The sequence below is a fragment of the Chiloscyllium plagiosum genome, unplaced genomic scaffold (assembly GCF_037043375.1).
Source record: "Chiloscyllium plagiosum isolate Xiang-an unplaced genomic scaffold, Cpla_swu_hap1 HiC_scaffold_28, whole genome shotgun sequence".
Taxonomy (NCBI): Eukaryota; Metazoa; Chordata; class Chondrichthyes; order Orectolobiformes; family Hemiscylliidae; genus Chiloscyllium; species Chiloscyllium plagiosum.
In genome coordinates, this window is record NW_028270166.1 from 480351 (window position 1) to 504665 (window position 24315).

General features: G+C 43.8%; 1 protein-coding gene across 1 annotated transcript in view; it reads right to left on the reverse strand.

Annotated features, from left to right (window-relative positions):
* LOC122565068 (microtubule-associated serine/threonine-protein kinase 3-like) overlaps positions 1–24315 on the reverse strand; it is a 334201-nt gene that overhangs the window by 309499 nt on the left and 387 nt on the right. The window contains exon 2 of the mRNA XM_087975852.1: positions 11052–11083. Within this exon, the coding sequence (XP_087831978.1) occupies positions 11052–11083 (32 nt within the window). The remainder of the gene's footprint in view (positions 1–11051; positions 11084–24315) is intronic.

Genomic DNA, 24315 nt, shown 5'->3' on the forward strand with positions numbered 1-24315 from the left:
TAGTGCTGGACAGGTTTGTCCCACTGAGGCAAGAAAGAAATGGTAGTTTCTTGAAAGAACATTGGATGACATGGGATGTGAAATACCTAGTCAAGAGAAAGAAGGAAGCTTCCTTAAGATTGAGGAAACAAAGATTAGTCAGGGCTCTAGAGGGTTACAAGGGGGCCAGGAAGGAACTGAAGAATGGACTTAGGAGAGCCAGAAGGGAGCATGAGAAAGCTTTAGTGGGTAGGACTAAGGAAAACCTTAAGGCATTCTATGTTGATGTGAGGAACAAGAGAATGGCCAGATTAGGGGTCGGGCCTATCAGGGATAGTGGAGAGAACTTACACCTGAATGTTGGAGGAGCTAGAAGAGATCCTTACTGAATACTTTGTTTCAGTATTCAATACTGAGAGGGACCTTGACGTTTGTGAGGATGGCGTGAAACAGGCTGATATGCTCGAACAGGTTGATGTGAGGAAGGACAAAGTGCTGAAAATTTTGAAAAACATAAGGATAGATAAACCCCCGGGCCAGACAGGATAGATCCAAGGTTACTACAGGAAGAGAGGGAAGAGATTGCTGTGCCTTTGGTGATGATCTTTGCATCCTCACTGACCACTGGAGTAGTGCCAGATGATTGGAAAATGTTATTGTTATCCCTTGTTCAAGAAAGGGAATTGGGACAATCCTGAGAATTACAAACCAATCTGTCTTACATCACAAGATTCTGAGAGACACAATTTATCATTACTTGGAAAACTATAGTTTGATTAGAGATAGTCAGCGTGGCTTTGTGAGGGGCAAATCTTTGACAAAACAGGTAGATGAAGGATGTGGTGTACATGGATTTCAGCAAGGCATTTCATAAGGTTCCCATGGTAGGGTGATTCAGAAAGTAAGGAGGCCTGGGATAAAGGGAAACCTGTCAGTCTGGATGCAGAATTGGCTGGTCCATAGACGTCAGAGGGTGGTTGTAGAGGGAAAGTATTCAGCCTGGAGCTCAGTGACCAGTGGTGTTCCACAGGGATCGGTTCTGGGACCTCTGCTCTTTGTGATTTTTATAAATGACTTGGATGAGGAAGTGGAAGGGTAGGTTAGTATGTTTGCCGATGACACGAAGGTTTGTGGAGTAGTGGATAGCGTGGAGGGTTGTAGTAGGTTGCAACGAGACATTTTTGAGGAGAAAGTGAGGTCTGCAGATGCTGGAGATCAGAGCTGGAAATGTGTTGCTGGAAAAGCGCAGCAGGTCAGGCAGCATCCAGGGAACAGGAGAATCGACGTTTCGGGCATAAGCCCTTCTTCAGGAATCTGCAACGAGACATTGACAGGATACAGAGCTGGGCTGATGAGTGGCAGATGGAGTTCAACCTGGAAAAGTGTGAAGTCATTCTCTTTGGAAGGTCAAATTTGAATGCTAGATATAGGGTTAAAGGTAGGATTCTTGGCAGTGTGAAGGAACAAAGGGCTCTTGGGGTCCATGTCCATAAACCCCTCAAAGTTGCCAACCAGCTTGATAGGTTTGTTAAGAAGGCATATGGCGTGTTGGCTTTCATTAGCAGGGGGATTGCCATGAGGTTATGCTCAGTTCTGGTCACCTCTTTAAAGGAAGAATGTAGAAGCTTTAGAGAGGGTGCAGAGGAGATTTACCATGATCTGCCTGGACTGGAGGGCATGTCTTATGAAGAAAGGTTGAGGGAGCTCGGGCTTTTCTCATTGGAACAAAGAAGGATGAGAGGTGACTTGAGAGAGGTGTACAAGATGTTGAGAGGCATAGACAGAGTAGATACCTGGAGAGGTATCCTGAAGAAGGGCTCATGCCCAAAATGTCGATTCTCCTGCTCCTTGGATGCTGCCTGACCTGCTGCGCTTTTCCAGCAACACATTTTCAGACCTGGAGACTTTATCCCATGATAGAAACATCTATCACAAGAGTGCACAACTTTAAGATAATTGAAGGAAGGTTTAAGGGAGATGTAAGAGGTCGTGTTCTTTACTTAGAGAGTGGTTGGTGCATGGAATGCACTGCCAGCGGTGGGAGTCAGATACATTAGGGACATTGAAGTGAGTCTTGGATAGGCACATGGAAGTTTGTACAATGAACAGTATGTAGGTTAGTCTGATCTTAAAGTATGATAAAAGGCTGGTACAACATTAAGGGCCAAAGGGCATGTACTGTGCTGTACTGTCCTATGTTCTATGTTACCTCAGAGTACAACGGGATCTTGATCAGATGGGCCAATGGGACGAGGAGTGGCAGATGGAGTTTAATTTAGATAAATGTGAGGTGCTGAATTTTGGAAAGGCAAATCAGGGCAGGACTTTTACACTTAATGGTAAGGTTCTGGGGAGTGTTGCTGAACAATGAGACCTTGAAATGCAGCTTCATGGTTCCTTGAAAGTGGAGCCACAGATAGACAAGTTAATGAAGAAAGTGTTTGGTATGCTTACCTTTATTGGTCAGTGCATTGAGTATAGGCGTTGACAAGTCATGTTGCACTGTACAGGACAGTGCTTAGCCCACTTTTGGAATACTGCAGTCAATTCTGGTCTCCCTGCTATAAAAAAGATGTTGTGAAACTTGACATGGTTCTGAAAAGACTTAGAAGGACATTGCCAGGGTTGGACAGTTTGAGCAATAGGGGGAGGCTGAATAAGCTGGGACTATTTTCCCTGCAGTGTTGGAAGCTGACCTTATTGAAAATTTTAAAATCATGAGGGGCATGGATAGGGTGAATAGCCAAAGTCTGTACAGAGGGTGGTGCTGTATGGAATGAGCTGCTACTTCCAGGTTTAATTATTTGACAATAGGTGAAAACACATTACTCCAAAATAGCTCCTCCATGTTCGTCCCAGAACCAGCTGACATACTCAAATCCAACACTCTTCCTGACATTACTGGTTTCAGTATCATTCCCACCCGCTAAAGAGCTGAACTGTTTCCCTCTCCGTGCTTAATCACATCCAGATTTTTTTATTAACAGCCCATTCCATCGAAGTTTAACCAAGTGCCACCTTTGGAAAAGACACAATCTGTCAGGTCTGTTAAGGTTTTAATCAGAAAAGAGAACACAATTATAAATGTGCATTATAATCAAGAGTAGGCCATTTGGCCTCTCAACCCTCCAATCCAATTCAACAAGATTATGGCTGATCTAATTATGGCCTCAACTCCACATTCCCAGCTGCCCCTGATCTATGTTAACTCTAGTTTTTCATGCTGTACTTAAAATCTTAAGCCAACTTTCTCTCCCAGATGCTGCCAGACCTGCTAAGTTTCTTCAGCAATTTCTGTTTCTGTTTCAGATTCCCAGCATCTACAGTTCTTTGTTTTATTCCAGTTGGTTCAGCCCCAGCCTGAGTTATCTTTGCTCATTAGATAACCCGCTCATTCCCTCAGCCCAGGATAGTTTTTATTGGTCTCAACCCAGTCAAACAACAATCTTCCTTTCACTTGTGCACACTCAACATTCACACATTTTCACAAATAGATTGCAATGGAGAATTGACTGAACCGAGTCTGCTAAAATGAAGGATTCTGCAGTTCTTGAAGGTTGGTGACTGAGCTAACTTCTGGCTTCAACTCAATGATTCTGATACTGAAAGATACCCACGATCCTAAACCAGAGTTGCTCATTCTTACACATTTCTTAAACAAATTTAGTCTATCTCTGTAGAATTGAGAAGTTTAAGAGTTATCTGATTGAAGTCTTCAAGACATTGACAAGAAATGACAGGGTAGATAAACATAAACACTTTCCACTGGTTGGTGATTCCAGAATTAGGGGCATAATGTAAAAACTTGAGCCAGGTGGTTCATGAAAGGGAGATGATAGAAAGCACTGCTACACACAAAGGGTGGTAAATGTTTGGAACTCTCTTCCATACGAAAATGGTCACTAGATCAGTTGTTAATTTTAAATCTGAGATAGATACATTTTAAGCAAAGGTATTAAGGAATATGGACAAACAACAAGTATACAGAGTAAGGCCACAAATCAGCCATGATCTCAATGAATGATGAAACAGGTTCGAGGGGCTGAATGGCCTCCTCAAGATTTTATGTTCCTATTTTGTAAATCAGGAAAGATTGTATCAATGTGAACCGAAGAAATAGGCACAGGAACAGACCTTTCAACCTGTCATCTCTGCTCAACTATTCAGTGTGAATATGACTGATATTGGGCTTCAGTTTTCCTTTCTTGCCCACTATCCTTGACTCCCTGAGTGACCAAACATCTTTCTATTCTAGCCTCAAATATATTCAGCGATGGATACGCTACAACCCTTTTGGATGGAGAATTCCAAAATTCACAACTGTTTGAGTAAAGAAATTTCTTCTCATCTCTGTGCAACATGATCATCTCCTGATCCTGAAACTCTGGTAGTGCAGAGTAGAGGAAGTACAAAACTGTGTAGATCAGCCTAAAAGTTCAGAGCTGAATTTTTATAGTTATTCACAAGATTAAGAGGACTGAAGATGACAAAGCATATCACTGCCCACCCCAAAATGAAGCCAGTGTGTTGGTTTACACCTGGCCAAATTCCTCAACCGTTCTCGATCTAAGGTAACAAGGGAAATTGACTCTGTGTTGAAACAATAGATTATTTCACCTGAGATAGAACTAACAAGTTGTTTGTTCGGGATAGCTCAATGGATTTCATATGAATGAACAAAACTAATGAATGTAAAGATCATTCTATTCAAGGATGGTACGGTGGCTCAGTGGTTAGCACTGCTGCCTCACAGGGCCAGGGACCCAGGTTTGATTCCATCCTTGGGCGATTGTGTGGAATTTGGACATTTTCCGTGTCTGTATGTGTTGTGTCCAGGTGCTCTGGTTTCCTCCCAACAGTTCAAAGATCTGTGGGTTAGGTGGATTGGCCATGGGAAATGTGGGGTTACAGGGATAGGGTGGAGGGGGTGAGATGCTCTTCTGAGGGTCATTGTGGACTCAGTAGGCCAAATGGCCTGTTCCCGCACTGTAGGGATTCTATGATGTCATTATTCTACGAGACCTTAGCAAAATCGAGACCTTCATGAAGCTCAGTGCAGAAAGTGGTTGTCAGGAAGTACACTGAATGAAAAGTTGAAGTTGCTCACAAACTTCATTATTCCAATGAAGAGGGCTTTGTTTCAACAAATGATCCTTGGGTATCAGACCAACGCAGAGCCAGAAATCTTCCAGAGGATAATGTAAAGCTTTCTAAGAGGACTTGATAAAGTTGTACACACAGATGATGTCTTAATCATGACACTGGAGCATGAGCTGTAGTGCATTATCTACAGGAACAATATTTACAGCCAATACAAATGCAAATTCTCAGACCCAACTATCAGATTTCTTTGGAATATTGTGAATATATCCAGTCTCAGAGTTGATCCATAGCAGACAAGAGCAATCAAGGAAGTTTCAGCTTCTCATAACTGAGCTCCAGAGATTCATAGATATAACAAAACAAGGCAGAAAATCTTTACCCAATCAAATTGGGATCAGTGATTTTAACTTCCCCCATATCGAGTGGGACACCCTTAATGTCAGGGGATTGGATGAAGAGCAATTTGTTTGACGCATCCAAAATAGTGCAATGAAGGAGGGGGGCCATGCTAGACCTGAAATTGGGAAATGAGTCTGGCCAGATGATCAAAGCTTCAGTAGGAGAGCATTTTGTGAAGAGTGACCATAATTCCATTAGTTTTTGGATATTTATAGGTAAGGACAAAGCTAAAAACAGATGACGTCCTTGAAGAATATAGAAAAACTATGAAGGACGGCAGACAAGGAGTTAGGAGGGCTAAAAGGGGCTATGAAATATCATTGACCAGCAGGGTTAAGGAGGAGCAAATGATTGCAGATGCTGGAATCTGTACTGAAAACAAAAAATGCTGGTGATCACAGCGGGTCAGGCAACATCCATGAAGAGACAGCAAGCTAACATCTCGAGTCTAGATAACTCTTTATCAGAGCTGAAGTGAAGTGTGGAGGGGGACAGCATTTATGCAATAGTAGGGGATAGGTGGAGTGCTGGGGGAGAAATGATGTTGATAGTTCAGATGAAGTGATCGGAATGTGAGAATGGCAGAACAATGATGTGTCTAATTGCCAGATTGGGAAGAACAGACAGTCCCACTGGGGTGGGGGAGGGGAGAAAGGACATGGTGACAGAGAATGTAACAAGCAAAGCGAAAAGGGAGGGGAGGAATGGGTTCACAATTTGAAGGTGTTGAACTCAATATTAAGGTTGTAAAGGACATAGTTAAAGATGTTGCTGCTCCAGTTTTCACTGTGATTTGCTGGACCATTGCAGCATGCTGAGGACAGACACATGGGCTTATGAGCAGGACGCTGTGTTAAAATGACCAGCTACGGGTAGGTCAGGGTCATGCTTGCATGCGGACCAGAGGGTTAAGGAGAATCCCAAGGCATTTTATAGATATGTTATGAGCAAGAGGGTAGGTAGGGAAAAAGTAGGCCCACTCAAGGATAAAGGCGGGAGGTTATGTGTGCAGCTAGAGAAAATGGGTGAGATCCTTAATGAATACTTTACACCTGTATTCACCAAAGAGAGGGACATGAGGTTGAGGCTAGGGAAAGGTGTATGAATACTCTCAGGGAGGTCAACGTAATGAAGGAGAAAGTGTTGGGTGTTATGAAATGTATTAAAGGTAGACAAGTCCCCAGGGCCAGGTGGGGTCTATCCCAGGATACTGCGAGAGGCAAGGGAGGAAATAGTCGGGACTTTAACAGGTATCTTTGCATCCTCTTTGGCCTCAGGCAAGGTTCCAGAGGACTGGAGAATGGCAAATATTGTTCCTTTGTTTAGAAAGGAAAACAGATTATCCATGTAATTACAAGCCAGTGAGCCTAACGTCAGTGGTCAGGAAGCTATTGAAGGAGATACTGAGTGACAGGATTTATTCATATTTGGAAGCGAGTGGACATGTTAGTGATAAAACTGTATGGGTTTGAGTGGGGCAGGTCATGTCTCAATGACTTGATGGAGTTTATTGAGGAGGTGACAAGAATGGTTGATGACAAAAGGGCAGTGTTGTTGTCTCCATGGTCTCTAGTAAGGCATTTCATAAGGTCTCATGGCAGGCTGCTGCAGAAGATAGCGTCTCATGGGATCAGGGGTGAGCTGTCTAGATGGATAGAAAACTGGCTTGGCCATAGAAGGCAGAGAGTAGCAGTGGGAGGGTGCTTTTCAGAATGGGGATCTGTAACTAGTGGTGTTCCATAGGGATCAGCACTGGGACCTTTGTTGTTTGTAATATATACAAATGATCTGGAGGAAAAGAGAAATTGGATTGAAATCACAGACATTAATCAAATTACTTTGTTCTTTAATTTTACTCTGCTAAAGTTCTATATTGCTAATAAATTGCTTCGTCTTTTGTTCAAGCCATAAACCAGTGCCCGGAATTGATTGTTCTGGGATTGGGTAAGAACCATTGGGAATCAATTTTGAGAGTCTTTGTAATTTTACTATGTTGCAAATACAGAAGTAGGAAGGCTGATTTCAATATATAAAAAGGAAGAGAGAGGTCAAAGTGAACATCTGTCTTATAAAAAAATGAATCTGGGGAGGAGGTTATGGAGAACAAGGAAATGGCATAGGAGTTAAACAGATATTTTGCACCAGTTTTTATGATGGAAAATACTTCAGAAAAATCTCATTAATACTAATGAATATGGGGGAGGAATTAGGCACTATCACCATCACTAAAAACGTTATATTAGACAAACTAGTGGGATCAAAGGCTAATAAATCTCCTGGCTCTGATGGCTTACATCCCACAATCCTGACAGAAGTAGCCACAGAGATAGTGGATGCATTGGTTATAATTTTCCAAAAACCATTGGATTCTGAAGTGCCAGAGGATTTGAAAACTGCCAATGTGACACCCCTATTCAAAAAGGGAGGGAGCCAAAACGTGGATAACTACAGGCCAAATGGCCTAACATGTACTGTTGGAAAAATGTTGGAATCAATTACTAAGGAAGTAATAGCAGAGCATATAGAAAATCACAATGTAATCAAACAGAATCAGCATGGCTTCATGACAGGGAAATCGTGTCTACTTCATTAGAACCTTTTAGGCAGTCTCAACCAAATTGGATAGAGGGAGGGTAACTAGTAGGTGTATTGTATTTCAACTTCCAGTAGGCATTCAACAAATTAACTCACAAAAGGATAAGTCATTAGATTAAAGCCCACAGTGTTGGAGGTAGGATATTGATAAGGGATAAGGATTAGCTAATGGGCAGGAGGGTTCTTTTTCAGGTTGGTGACCCATGACCAGTGGGGTTCCACAGGGATCAATGCCTGGATTGCTAATTTTTACAATATTTATTAATGCTTGGAGGAGAGAAACAAATGCATTATAGCCAAATTTGCAGACAACACAAAAGTGGGTGGAACAACATGTTGAGAGAGGGCTACAAACAATTTACAGAGAGAAATATTGATAGTTTAAGTAAGTAGGCAAAATGCTGGCAATCAGAGTACAAAGTGGGAAAACGTGAAGGTGTTCATTTTGGAAGGAAGAGTAAAAGAATAGACTATTATACAGATGACTAAAACTGCAGAAAGCTGCACACAAAGGGCCTTGGGAGTGCTTATGCACGAAACACAGAAAGCTAGCACCCTGGGGCAGCAGATAATCAGGAAGGCTAATGAAATGTTAGCCCTTATTTCAAGGCAGTTGGAGTATAATAATAGAGAAATCACATTGCAACTCTACAGGTGGTAGTGAGACCACACCTGGATTCCGTGAGCAGTTTTGGTCCCCATTATTTGAGGAAAAGTATCATTTCATTGTAGGCAGTTCAGAGAAGCTTCACTAGGATGGCCCCTGGTGTGGAGGGATTGTCTTATGAGCAAAGGTTAAACAGGTTGGTACTCTACCCACTGGGTTTAGAAGAATGAGAGGTGATCTCATCGAAACATCTCAGATTCTGAAGGAGCTTGATACAGTATATGCTGACAGGAAGTTTCCCCTGGGAGAGCTGGAACCAGAGGTAATAGCCTCAGAATAAAGGTGCACCAACTTAAGACTGAGATAAGGAGGAATTTCTTTTCTCAAAAGGTTGTGAGACTCTGGAACTCTTTGACACAGAGAGATGTGGAGGCAGAATCCTTAGATACAATTAAGGCTGAGATTGACAGATTCTTGATCAAAAGGGGAATCGAGGGTTATGGGGAAAGGTCAGGAAAGTGGACATGAGGAATGTCAGATCAGCCATGATCCCATTAAATTTTGGAGCAGGTTCGAGGGGCTGGATGGTCTACTCCTGTTCCTGTTTCAGATGCACTTATTGATTTGGTTTGGCTGTCTGTCTCTATGCTGTATCAATTTATTTTTATGGGCAGGAAAGTTGAGTATTTCAATTCTTAAAACTGAATCAATTCTCTGAACTTCTCAGTTTTTAATTTGCTCATGGGATGTGGGCTTCGCTAGCTAACCAGTATTTATTGCCCATCTCTAGTTGTCCTTGAGAAGGTGATGGTGGGCTGCTGCTTTTGGACTGCTGCGGTCCATGTGCCAAAGGTTGACCCACAATGCCCTTAGGGAAGGAATTCCAGCATTTTGACCCAGCGACAGTGAAGGAACAGCGATATATTTCCAAGTCAGGATAATGAGTGGTTTGAAGGGGAACTTGCAGGGAGTGGTGTTTCCATGTATCTGCTGCCCTTGTCCTTCTAGATGGTGAGTAACTGCAGTTCATCTCATAGAGAGCTCACACAGCCACTGACGGTGGAGGGAGTGAATGTTGCAGCTGGTAAATGTGGTGCCAATCAAGCAGCTGATTTGTCCTCGATGATGTCAAGCTTCTTCAGTGCCACTGGAGCTGCACCCATCCAGGCAAATGAGGAGTATTCCATCACACTCCTGACTTGTGCCTTGTAGATCATGGACAGGCTCTGGGGAGTTATGAGGTGAGTTACTAGCTGCAGGATTCCCAACCTCTGATGTGCCCTTTATATGCATTTATTGTTCCAGTGCTATATCCTTCCTTAGCCTTCAACCTGTAATATCAGAGTCGGAAGTTGGGAAACTGGGTGCTAGTGAGGTGGGGGATGGATGCAGCTGAAAATGTGTTGCTGGAAAAGCGCAGCAGGTCAGGCAGCATCCAAGGAGCAGGAGAATCTATGTTTCAGGCATGAGCCCTTCTTCAGGAATGGGTGCAGCTGTCCGGCTCAATCTTACAGGAATGTTACTGACATATAGGCCCCTTTACCCATTCGACACTGCATTCTACACGTTGTATGGCCAGATCATTACACTCCCCCACCCTGCTCCACCATGAATGCTAGATACTGTCAGGACCCTCTAACCCTTCATTCAATCAGACACTTGGCCCCATCAGGCCCATTGAATCTTCTGACACCTGTGACCTTTTTGAGTGCATGGAGCCTATCACTCCCTGTCCAATCACTGTGCTGCTGCTGCTAGCCCACAATTCCATTTTTCACTGACAATCCACATGCCGCAGCTCTGCATGGCAGTGCAGGGGAGAGAACGAATCCCACCGTCCACCATCCCAGGTGGGTGCTGTCAATATTGCCCAGGAGGTGGGGTAAGATATATGGCTAATCCACTCAGCACTGCCCACCAGAATGTACTGCAGGTATGAAAGATGCTATTTTAATGGAGGTTATTGTTGTCAAATCAGACAAACATTTAGGGTCATCACCAGAAGCAAAAATCCAAAGTCAAAATTGCCATGAGTGTCATCCTGGCACAATTACAAATTAAACATCAAATGTCAGTTCATGTAACTTGAACCAAACTTTCTGAAAAGCTTTTAATAAAAACTGACAGAACCCAATTATCGCTGAGGGTGAATCTCTCATTTTTCTTGTACAAGAATAATGCCATGACCCTGCATTCAAACATTTGGGCAGCGAGGGGTTAATGTTTCTATGATCCTACCATCTATTAGTTTGTGTGACCATTTCGGCAATGAAAGATGTAGGCAGTGATTGGCCTTCATTTCAAGCTAAAGACAAGCTGCAGAGTTGGTTAGTATCTTAAAGCAACACACAAAGTATTGGATACTTACACACTGTGTCTCCTTGGCAAACTCAACTCCTTCTGCAAAAGAACAAAACTAGACTCAGCTTGAACAATGCCCCAGTCATGGCAAGCTGGCCAGCCACAAAGAAAATGTTAAATATCACATCTGCTGCAGCAAACCGTGCCTAAATATTAATAAAAGCAAAATACTGTGCATTTTGGAATCTGAAGTAAACATCCAGAAAAACTCAATGGCTCTGACAGCATCTGTGGTATGGAAGAACAGTTCTAATGAAGAATTATACTGGACTCGAAACATTAACTCTTTCTCTCTCCACAGATGCTTCCAGACCTGTCGAGTTTCTCCAGCATTCTCTTTGTTTGACCCTGAAATATTAGAACAGGGTCAAGCAAAATATTATTGAAATATTTCAAGAATATTTTGCACCATCATTACTGTCTGTGTCACTTACTGATGTTATTGACTGTGTGAGCAAGTCTTTCACCTGGTGCTAGTGAGGGGAAGGCTGTTCCAAGTCAAATCCAATTCTATTTCTGATCGTTGAATATCACAAGATGTGGATAGTGGGTGGGTGGGGGGTGGTGGGGAGAGCGGGTGGTGATGATGGTTGAGTGATGGCAGTACTACATGGCCATAGAACCTACAATTAACCAGCTTCCACATCTCCCCAGACCCCACCTCATCCCAGGCCCAGCGCTCCCTCTCCACCTGCCCCTTAACCTACCTGTCCATCTTCCTTCCCACCTCCCTGCTCCACCCTTCCCACTAACCAATCACAGCCACCTCCTACCTGTATCCAACTATTGCCATCCCACCCACCTTTGCCCCAGACCAATCCCCTCCCCTTTATTTCTTAGACCATTTTCTATCCTGATGAAACATTCTGACTGAAACATTGACTCCCCTTCTCCTCTGATGTTGCTTGGCCTGCTGTGCTTTTTCCAGCTCCACTCTTTATCCACTCCTATTCTCCAGTATCTGCAGTCCTCACCATCTCCAAAATACCATTAACTGTCAAGGGATAGTGGTTAGACTCTCTCACTGGAGATGGTCCTTGCCTGACACTTGAGTGGGTCAAATGTTGCTTGCCACTGTTCAGCCCCTGTCTGGATGTTCAGGTCTAGCTGCATTTGTGCATATGAACTGTTTGTGCATCTGAGGAGTTATGAGAAAATTTGTGCAGTTATGAGTGAACATCCCAACCACTGACTTTATGATAGAGGGAATGTCATTGCTGAAGCAATTGAGGATAGTTGGGTTCAGCCCCTGGGGAGTTCTTGCTGAGGGGCCTTGGTGCTGAGATTGTTGTCTCCTACAGCATAAACCAGGTGTGACCAGGAGAGCATCCCTCCTTATTCCTATTGACTTCAATTTTGCTGGGGATTCATAAAGCCAAGGCAAGTTATCTGATCTCACCTTTGAAAAATAAGGAGTGGAGCATTTAGACCTTGACCCTATTCTGTCATTCAATACCATCCTGAATAATTATCAGCTTCAATTCCAGTTTCCCATGCATTCCCTCGGGCCCAGCTTCTCTGAATCCAACCATCTCAGCCTTGTATCCAGTCCATGATGGAACAGCCAGAACCTATGTGAGAAAGAACTGCAAAGTTTCACAAGCATTCAAATGAAGAAATTTCTTCCTTTCTCAGTTCTGCACCTAATCTTGGGGCAGCTGATGGTGGAATCTGGATATTGATTTAAAGTTTTGTTTTGGTGAGTATGACTAGTTCATGCTGTGCTTAACTACTCAGTTCACCTTGTTCACCTGTCCCTAACCCACCACCCTGCCCCTCTCCTCACCCAAAATCCTCCCCCATGCCCGCCTCCCACCTTTTATCTATAGGTCTCCTTACACCCACCCCCAGTGCTGAAGAAGGGTTACACCAGAAATGCCAACTTCTCCACCTCCTGATTTGTGTTCTTCCAGCCTCCTGTCTTTCCTGGATTCCAGCATTGGCAGTTTTATTTTGTCTCTAACTACTCGGTTTGGCAGCTCTTCCAATTTTAACACATGATGTTAGTGACAGCGGTTTGCAGGGTCCCCCTGGCAAGGTAAAGCTTCATCATTTCTTGTGTCAGGTGCTGTGTCCATTTTTATATTTATTGAACCATTCAGCTTGTTCGAAGTGATTGCCTCTTAGGTCATTTCAGAGAGCAGGTAAGAGACAACCACATTGCTGTGAGTCTGGATTCACATTTAGGCCAGAGCACATGAGGATGCTATATTTGCCTTCCTCAAGGGCATTACTGAATCGGATGGATTTTCGTAATAATCCAGTAATTCCCTGCCAGCTTTATGAACATTCAAGATGTAATCAATTAATTGATTTAACTTCTAATCTGTGTCATGATGGAATTTGAACTCATTTTTCATGAGTATTTATCCATTAACATTACCATTATGTTAGTGCCTGTAACTTTCTGTTTCTCTCACTAATGTTAATCTCAATATTGCTGGCCATAACGTCATAGAGGTGGACAGCACAAAGACCACGTTATTCATTCATTTCCCTGTTGTTTACTGACAATATCTTGCAATTGTTCTGAATCTGTTCTGAAAAAGGTCACTGGACCAAACACATTTACTCTGTTCTCTCTCCACAGATGCTCCCCAGGCCTACTGAGTTTCTCCAGCTATTTCTGTTTTTACCACAGAATTGTAGAAGTGTAAAGGAGGCGTTTGGCACATCACTTCCATGCCACGTAACTGCAGTGGCCCTCATACAATCCACTGGGGATCCCACTATATCCTGTCTGAAAAATAGTGTGTGCCACCCATCTTCCTCCTCTAAACAAAGAAAAGATTCATTGCATCAGATTGGTAAGACAACTAGTTTTTTCTTTATTCTTTATTTTTTATTATTTATTTTTATACAGTCTCTGAATAGTGGGAATGAAGATTAGGGAAGTTGAATGTTCCTCCTGCAGAATGTGGGAGGTAAGGGTCACCCCGAGTGTCCCGCTGACTGCATCTGTAGGAAGTGCACCCAACTCCAGCTCCTCAAAAACTGCGTTAGGGAACTGGAGCTGGAGCTGGATGAACTTCGGATCATTTGAGAGGCTGAGGGGATAATTGAGAGGAGTTACAGGGAGGTAGTCACACCTCAGATACAAGAGAAAGGCAGATGGATTACAGTCAGCAGATGGAAAAAGAAGAGACAGTGCAAGTATCCCCTGTGGCTATTCCCCTCAATAACAAGTATATCGTTTTGGATACTGTTCGAGGGGAATGACTTACTAGGGGTAAGCCATAGAGTACAGATCTCTGGCATAGAGTCTGTCCCTGTTGCTCAGAAAGGAAAGGGGGAGAGGAGCAGAGCATCAGTCACTGGGGAATCCATAGTTCGGGGGACATATAGGAGGTTCTGTGGGAACGAGAGAGACTCACGTTTGCTGTGTTGCCTCCCAGGTGCCAGGGTTCATGATGTCCTTGATCGTGATTTCAGGATCTTTAAGGGAGAGGGGGAGCAGCCCCAAGTCGTGATCCACATACGCACTAATGACAAAGGTAGGAAGAAAGGTGGGGATCTAAGGCAGAAATTCAGGGAGCTAGGGTGGAAGCTTAGAGCTAGAACAAACAGAGTTGTTATCTCTGGTTTGTTACCCATGCCATGTGCTAGTGAAGGGAGGAACAGGGAGAGAAAGGAGCTGAACACATGGCTACAGGGATGGTGCAGGAGGGAGGGTTTCAGACACCTGGATAATTGGGGCTCATTCTGGGGTAGGTGGGACCTCTACAAACAGGATGGTCTTCACCTGAACCAGAAGGGTACCAATATCCACGGGGGGAGTGGGGGGGGGGGGTGGGAATTTGCTAATGCTCTTCGGGAGGGTTTAAACTCATTCATCAGGTGGATGGGAACCGAAATTGTAGTTCCAGTATCCAGGAAGTTGAGAGTAGTGAAGTCAGAAATAAGGATTCAAGGGCACAAGTGTTCACCGGCAGCAGGAAGGTGGTTTGAAGTGTGTCTACTTCAATACTAGGAGCATCTGGAATAAGGTGAGTGAACTTGCTGCATGGGTTGGTACCTGGGACGTTGATGTTATGGCCATTTCGGAGACATGGATAGAATAGGGACAGGAATGGTTGTTGCAGGTTCCGGGATTTAGATGTTTCAGTAAGAATAGAGAAGATGGTAAAAGAGGGGGAGGTGTGGCATTATTAGTCAAGGACAGTATTACGGTGGCAGAAAGGACGTTTGAGGACTTATCTACTGAGGTAGTATGGGCGAAGGTTAGCAACCGGAAAGGAAAGGTCACCCTGTTGGGAGTTTTCTATTGGCCTCCAAATAGTTCCAGAGATGTAGAGGAAAGGATCGCAAAGATAATTCTAGATAGGAGCAAGAGTAACAGGGTAGTTGTTATGGGGGACTTTAACTTTCCAAATATTGACTGGAAATACGATAGTTCGAGTACTTTAGATGGGTCAGCTTTTGTCCAATGTGTGCAGGAGGATTTTCTGACACAGTATGCAGACAAGTCAACAAGGGGCAAGGCCACATTGGATTTGGTACTGGGTAATGAACCCAGACAGGTGTGAGATTTAAAGGTAGATAGGCACTTTGGTAATATTGACCACAATTCGGTTATGTTTACACTAGTGATGGAAAGGGATAGTATACACAATAGGGCAAGAGTTATTGCTGGAGGAAGGGCAATTATGATGGGTTTAGGCAAGATTTAGGATGCTTAGAATGGGGAAGGAAACTGCACGGATGGGTACAATTGAAATGTGGAGCTTGTTCAAGGAACAGCTACTGCGTGGCCTTGATAACTATGTATCTGTCAGACAGGCAGGAAGTGGTCAAGCAAGGGAGACGTGGTTTACTAAAGAAGTTGAATTTCTTGTCAAGAGGAAGAAGAAGGCTTATGTTAGGATGAGACGTAAAGGCTCAGTCAAGGCATTTGAGAGTTACAAGTTAGCCCTAAAGAGAGAGCTGAGAAGTCTTAGAGTCATAGTCATAGAGATGTACAGCATGGAAACAGACTACTCGTTCCAACCCGTCCATGCCGACCAGATATCCCAACCCAATCTAGTCCCACCTGCCAGCACCCAGCCCATATTCGCTCCAAACCTTTCCTATTCATATACCCATCCGGATGTCTTTTAAATGTTGCAACTGTACCAGCCTCCACCACATCCTCTGGCAGCTCATTCGATAAACGTACCACGCTCTGTGTGAAAAAGTTGCCCCTTAGGTCTCTTTTATATCTTTCGCTTCTCACCCTAAACCTATGCCCTCTAGTTCTGGACTCCCCAACCCCAGGGAAAAGACTTTGCCTATTTACCCTATCCATGCATCTCATAATTTGTAAACCTCTATAAGGTCACCCCTCAGCCTCCGACGCTCCAAGGAAAACAGCCCCAGCCTGTTCAGCCTCTCCCTATAACTCAAATGCTCCAACCCTGGCAACATCCTTGTAAATCTTTTCTGAACTCTTTCAAGTTTCACAACATCCTTCCTATAACAGGGAGACCAGAATTGCATGCAATATTCCAACAGTGGCCTAACCAATGTCCTGTACAACCGCAACATGACCTCCCAACTCCTGTACTCAATACTCTGACCAATAAAGGAAAGCATACCAAATACCTTCTTCACTAGACTATCTACCTGCGACTCCACTTTCAAGGAGCTATGAACCTGCACTCCAAGGTCTCTTTGTTCAGCAACACTCCCTAGGACCTTACCATTAAGTGTATAAGTCCTGCTAAGATTTGCATTCCCAAAATGCAGCACCTCGCATTTATCTGAATTAAACTCCATCTGCCACTTCTCAGCCCATTGGCCCATCTGGTCAAGACCCTGTTTTAATCTGAGGTAACCTTCTTCACTGTCCACTACACCTCCAATTTTTGTGTCATCTGCAAACTTACTAACTGTACCTCTTATGCTTACATTCAAATCATTTGTGTAAATGACAGAAAGTAGAGGACCCAGCACCGATCCTTGTGGCACTCCACTGGTCACAGGCCTCCAGTCTGAAAAACAACCCTCCACCACCACCCTCTGTCTTCTACCGTTGAGCCAGTTCTGTATCTAAATGGCTAGTTCTCCCTGTATTCCATGAGATCTAACCCTTGCTAATCAGTCTCCCATGGGGAACCTTGTCGAACCTTACTGAAGTCCATATAGATCACATCTACTGCTCTGCCCTCATCAATCTCCTTTGTTACTTCTTCAAAAAACTCAATCAAGTTTGTGAGACATGATTTCCCACGCACAAAGCCATGTTGACTATCCCTAATCAGTCTTCTTGCCTAATACTATCAAAATTATCCTTCCTACATTTTAGAACTTCAACTTTTAGATCTGGTCTATCCTTTTCCATCACTATTTTAAAACTAATACATTTGTGGTTGCTTGTCCCAAAGTGCTCCCCCACTGACACCTCAGTCACCTGCTCTGCCTAATTTCCCAACAGTAGGTCAAGCTTTGCACCTTCTCTAGTAGGTACATCCAAATACTGAATCAGAAAATTTTCTTGTACACACTTAACAAATTCCTCTCCATCTAAACCCTTAATGCTATGGCAGTCCCAGCCCATGTTCAGAAAGTTAAAATCCCCTACCATAACTACCCTATTATTCTTACAGATAGCCGAGATCTCCTTACAAGTTTGTTTCTCAATTTCCCTCTCACTATTGGGGGATCTATAATGCAATCCCAATAAGGTGATCATCCCTTTCTTATTTCTCAGTTCCACCCAAATAACTTCCCTGGATGTATTTCCGGGAATATCCTCCCTCAGCACAGCTGTAATGCTATCCCTTATCAAAAACACCACTCCCCCTCCTCTCTTGACTCCCTTTCTGTCCTTCCTGTAGCATTTGTATCCTGGAACATTAAGCTGCCAGTCCTGTCCATCCTTGAGCCATGTTTCTGTAATTGCTATGATATCCCAGTCCCATGTTCCTAACCATGCCCTGAGTTCATCTGCCTTCCCTGTTAGGCCTCTTGCATTGAAGTTAATGCAGTTTAATTTATCAGTCCCACCTTTTCTCTGCTTTGTCCCTGCCTGCCCTGACTGTTTGACTCACTTCATTTCTCAACTGTACCAGTCTCAGATTGATCTCTTTCCTCACTATCTCCCTGTGTCCCACAATACACCTCCCTCACTACACCCCCCAACCCCCAACCCCGAACCCACCTTACTAATTTAAATCCTCCTTAGCAGCTCTTGCAAATCTCCATGCCAGTATAGTCCCCTTCCAATTTAGGTGCAATCCGTCCTTCTTGTACAGGTCACTTCTACCCCAGAAGAGATTCCAATGATCCAAAAATGTGAATCCTTCTCCCATACACCAGCTCCTCAGCCATGCATTCATCTGCTCTATCCTCCTATTCCTGCCCTCACTAGCTCATAGCACTGGGAGTAATCCAGATATTACTACCCTTGAGGACCTCCTTTTTAAATTGCTGCCTAACTCTCTTTAATCTCCCTTCAGAATCTCAACCTTTTCCCTTCCTGTGTCATTGCTTCCAGTGTGAATAATCCTAGAATCCTAGAATCATTGAAGAAAGGATTGGGAAGGTGATTCAGGAGATGAGTGACAGTAATAGGGTGGTTGTTATGGGGGACTTTAACTTTCCTGATATTGATTGGGAAAGCTATAGCTCAAGTTCGTTAGATGGGTCAGTGTTTGTTCAATGTGTGCAGGAGAGTTTCCTGACACAATATGTAGACAGGCCAACAAGAGGTGAGGCCATACTGGATTTGGTTCTGGGTAACGAACCAGGCCAGGTGTTAGAATTAAAGGTAGGTGAGCACTTTGGGGATAGTGACCATAATTCGGTGATTTTTACACTCGTGATGGAGAGGGATAAGTGTGTACTACAGGGCAAGAGTTATAGTTGGGGTAAGGGAAATTATGATGCGGTGAGGCATGACTTAGGATGTGTGGCTTGGAAAAGTAGACTCCAAGGCAAGAGTGTAAAGGATATGTGGAACTTGTTCAAGGGGCAACTATTGAGTGTCCTTGATAATTATGTACCTGTCAGGCAGGAAGGAAAGGGTCGTGCGAGGGAGCCGTGGTTTAATAAGGAATTGGAATCCCTTGTTAAATGGAAGAGGGCGGCCTATCTCAAGATGAGACGTGAAGGTTCAATTGGGGCGATTGAGAGTTATAGGGTAGCCAGGAAGGACCTGAAGAGAGAGCTAAAAGCAGCAAGGAGGGGACATGAAAGGTCCTTAGTCGATAGGATTAGGGAAAACCCTAAGGCTTTCTATAGGTATGTTAGGAATAAAAGAATGACTAGGGTAGGAATAGGTCCAGTCAAGGATAGTAGTGGGAAGTTGCGTGTGGAGGCGGAAGAGATTGGGGAGACACTGAATGAATACTTTTCTTCAGTATTTACTCAGGAACAGGGCATTGTTGTAGATGAGAATACTGAGTCACAAATAAGTAGAATGGATGGCTTTGAGGTATGTAGAGAAGAGGTGTTGGAAATCCTGGAAAAGGTGAAAATAGATAAGTCCCCTGGGCCTGATGGCATTTATCCTAGGATTCTCTGGGAAGCAAGGGAGGAGATTGCAGAGCCATTGGCCTTGATTTTTATGTCCTCTTTGTCTACAGGAGTAGTCCCAGAAGACTGGAGGATAGCAAATGTGGTTCCCTTGTTCAAAAAGGGGAGTAGGGATAGCCCTAGTAACTATAGGCCGGTGAGTCTCACTTCTGTTGTGGGCAAAGTCTTAGAGAGAATTGTAAGGGATAGGATTTATGCACATCTGGATAGGAATAATGTGATCAAGGATAGTCAGCATGGTTTTGTGAAGGGCAGGTCGTGCCTCACAAACCTTATTGAATTCTTTGAAAAGGTGACGAAGGAGGTTGATGAGGGGAAAGCGGTAGATGTGGTATATATGGATTTTAGTAAGGCGTTTGATAAGGTTCCCCATGGTAGGCTACTGCAGAAAATACGGAGATATGGCATTGAGGGTGAATTGGAGGTTTGGATTAGGAATTGGCTGGATGGAAGAAGACAGAGGGTAGTAGTTGATGGCAAAGTTTCTTCATGGAGTGCCGTCACTAGCGGTGTTCCGCAAGGATCTGTTTTGGGACCATTGCTGTTTGTCATTTTTATAAATGACCTGGAAGAGGGGTTAGAAGGTTGGGTGAGCAAGTTTGCGGATGATACGAAAGTCGGAGGAGTTGTTGACAGTGAGGAAGCATGTGGCAGGTTACAGCAGGATATAGAGAAGCTGCAGAGCTGGGCAGAAAGGTGGCAGATGGAATTCAATGTAGCTAAGTGCGAGGTGATTCACTTTGGGAAGAATAACAAAAAGATGGGGTACTGGGCTAATGGTCGGATACTTGGTAGTGTGGATGAACAGAGGGATCTTGGTGTCCATGTACACAGATCTCTGAAAGTTGCCACCCAGGTAAATAGTGCGGTGAGGAAGGCATATGGCGTACTGGCTTTTATTGGTAGAGGAATTGAGTTCCGGAGTCCTGAGGTCATGATGCAGTTGTATAAGACTCTGGTACGGCCGCATCTGGAATATTGTGTGCAGTTTTGGTCGCCATACTATAGGAAGGATGTGGAGGCATTGGAACGGGTGCAGAGGAGGTTTACCAGGATGTTGCCTGGTATGGAAGGAAAATCGTATGAGGAAAGACTGAGGCACTTGGGGCTGTTTTCACTAGAGAAAAGAAGGTTTAGGGGTGACTTGATTGAGGTGTACAAGATGATTAGGGGGTTAGATAGGGTAGACAGTATGAACCTTTTCCCGCGTATGGAGTCGGGTATTACAAGGGGGCATAGCTTTAAATTAAGGGGGGGTAGATATAGGACTGATGTTAGGGGTAGGTTCTTCACTCAGCGAGTCGTTAGTTCATGGAATGCCCTGCCAGTAACAGTGGTGGACTCTCCCTCTTTATGGGCATTTAAGAGGGCATTGGATAGGTATATGGAGGATAGTGGGTTAGTGTAGTTTAGGTGGGCTTGGATCGGCGCAACATCGAGGGCCCAAGGGCCTGTACTGCGCTGTATTCTTCTATGTTCTATGTTCTATTAATGACCTCTTGCTGGTCCTTCTCCCCCTTGAGAATATTCTACACCCTCTCTGAGACATCCTTGATCTTGGCACCAGTGAGGCAACACACCATTCTGATTTTTTGCTGCTGACCACAGAAACATCTGTCTGTGCCTTGGACTAGAGAGTCCCTCAACACAAGCAATCTCTTGGAACCCAATGTACCCTTCATTGCATTAGAGCCAGTCTCGGTACCAGAACTTGGCTGTTCGTGCTACATTCCCCTGAGAATGCATCACCTCTTACATTTTCCAAAACAGCATACTTGTTTGAAATGGGACTAGCCATAGAAAACTCCTGCACTACCTGCCTCCCTCTCTTATCTCTCCTGGAGTTAACCCATCTATGTGACTGTATCTGCAACGTTTCTCCCCTTCCTATAACTGCCATCCATCACATCTCCTTGCTCTTGTAAATTCCTCATTGTCTCTAATTGTCTCTCCAACCAATCTATTCAATCTGATAGGATTCGTAACCAACAGCATTTATTGCAGATATAATCCTCAGCAACATGCAAACTCTCCTTAAATTCCCACATTCAACAAGAAGAGCATGTCACCCTACTAAAGGCCATTTTTGCTTCTTTCAATCTCCAGACTCAGAAAATAGCACTGTCTTATTCCTCTACAAAACACTGCTCCAGGTTAACTTCATACTTATGGCTTATATTTTTAAGTTTAATCAATAGACATATCTCAATAAAATGTATAATCAAGAAAGAACCCACACTGCTCACTATTTCAGACTTACTGCAAGGCCACACTTAAAAATGTTCACTTATCTGTTTCTGTGCTGTGACTTCTCCCAAACAGGTTCCTCCAAGATCAGTTGTGAATTTCACTGTTTGTTCATTTTCCCAGACGCACTCCAATGTCCAGCGATACATGGATTCAAACAGCACAGGCAGTACCTGCGCAGGTTCCCTGCTGTGTCAGTTAGCCATGTGGGGTTCTTTCTCTATCTATCTATCTATCTATCTATCTATCTATCTATCTATCTATCTATCTATCTATCTATCTATCTATCTATCTATCTATCTATCTATCTATCTATCTATCTATCTATCTGTCTGTCTGTCTGTCTGTCTGTCTGTCTGTCTGTCTGTCTGTCTGTCTGTCTGTCCGTCCGTCTGTCTATCTATCTATCTATCTATCTATCTATCTATCTATCTATCTATCTATCTATCTATCTATCTATCTATCTATCTATCTATTTATCTCTCTTTCTCCTGCACTGACCTCACCATGTGCTGCCTTTGTCTTGTCCTCTCCTTTTAAAAATGCTGTTGTTTTGACTTTTGTTTTCTCCAGAGTTCCAAAACAATGCAACAGCATATAAAACAGTAATTGCTCCTCCTGGAATTCAAGGAAATCACCTCCAACATCTAACATACCTCATAAAAGGAGCAACCTGTTACAGCCAGAATTCTTTTTCCGTCCCCCGTGTTGGATTATCCAAAATCCTCGCAATGTAGTTCTTTCACACTGGTGGATTCCTGCAAAACCTCCTTTCCCTCCTGTCAACATTGGGACCATTACACTTGCTCCCTCCCAAAACTCTTTTTTTCAGAACATTGACAACTGTTTTGGTGCCGCTATATGCTCCCGCCAGGACCTTGAAAACTTCATTCATTTTCTCTACAATTTCTACTCCTCTACAACTTTCACATTGTCAGTTTCCAACAATTCCCTTCCTAACCGTGACCTCGCTACCTCCATTTCAGGGAATAAACTGTCCACTGCCATCCACTACAAAGCCACTGACTCCCATAGCTACCTTCACTACAGTTCATCACAAGCTTTAGTGTTTTCCTTGATCCTATCTAATTCCTGATGAAGGGCTTTTGCCCAAAATGTCAATTTTCCTACTCTTCGGATGCTGCCTGACCTGCTGTGCTTTTCCAGCACCACACTCTTGACTCTAATCTCCAGCACCTGCAGTCCTCACTTTCGCCAAGAAGCTAGTTATGGAAGGTGGTGTTATCTGAACAGATGCAACATAGGTGAAGGAACTGGGAGAATGGGATGGAGATCTTTTAGGATGTGGGGTGTGATGAACTGTAGTGAAGGTAGCTATGCGAGTCAGTGGCTTTGTAGTGGATGGCAGTGGGCAGTTTATTCTCTGAAATGGAGGCAGCGAGGTCAAGGTTAGGAAGGGAATTGTTGGATTTCAGTAAGGGATTCAATAAGGTTCCCCATGGTAGGCAATTGAACAAAATACAGAAGGATGGAACTGAGGGTGATTTAGCGGTTTGGATCAGAACTTGGCTAGCTGAAAGAAAACAGAGTGTGGTGGTGATGGGAAATGTTCATCCTGAAGTTCAGTTACTAGTGGTGTACCGCAAGGATCTATTGTGTGGCCACTGCTGTTTGTCATTTTTACAAATGACCTTGAAGAGGGCATAGAAGGATGGGTCAGTAAATTTGTGGATGATACCGAGGTCAGTGAAGTTGTGGATCGTGCTGAAGGATGTTGCAGTTTACAGAGGGACATAGATAAGCTGCAGAGCTGGGTTGAAAGGTGGCAAATGGAGTTTAATGCAAAAAAGGGTGAGGTGATTCACTTTGGAAGGAGCAACAGGAATGCAGAGCACTGGGCTAATGGTAAGATTCGTTGTAGTGTAGATGAGCAGAGGCATCTTGGTATCCGTGTACATAGATCCCTGAAAGTTGCCACCCAGCTCAATAAGGTTGTTAAGAAGATATACGGTGTGTTAGCCTTTATTAGTAGAGGGACTGAGTTTCGGAGCCATGAGGTCACGTTGCAGCTGTACAAAACTCTGGTGCGGCCGCACTTGGACTATTACGTACAGATCTGGTCACCGCATTATAGGAAGGATGTGGAAGCTTTGGAAAGGGTTCAACGGAGATTTACTCGATGTTGCCTGGTATGGATGGAAGGTCATATGCGGAAAGGCTGAGGGACTTGAGGCTGTTTTCATTAGAGAGAAGAAGGTTGAGAGGTGATTTAATTGAGACATATAAAATAATCAGAGGGTTAGATAGGGTGGACAGTGAGAGCCTTTATTCTCAGATGGTGATGGCTAACATGAGGGGACATAGCTTTAAATTGAGGGATGATAAATATAGGACAGATGTCAGTGGTAGTTTCTTTACTCAGAGATTAGTAGGGACGTGGAACACCCTGCCTGCAACAGTAGTAGACTCGCCAACTTTAAGGGCATTTAAATGGTCAATGGATAAACATACGGATGAAAATGGAATTGTGTAGATGAGATGGGCTTCAG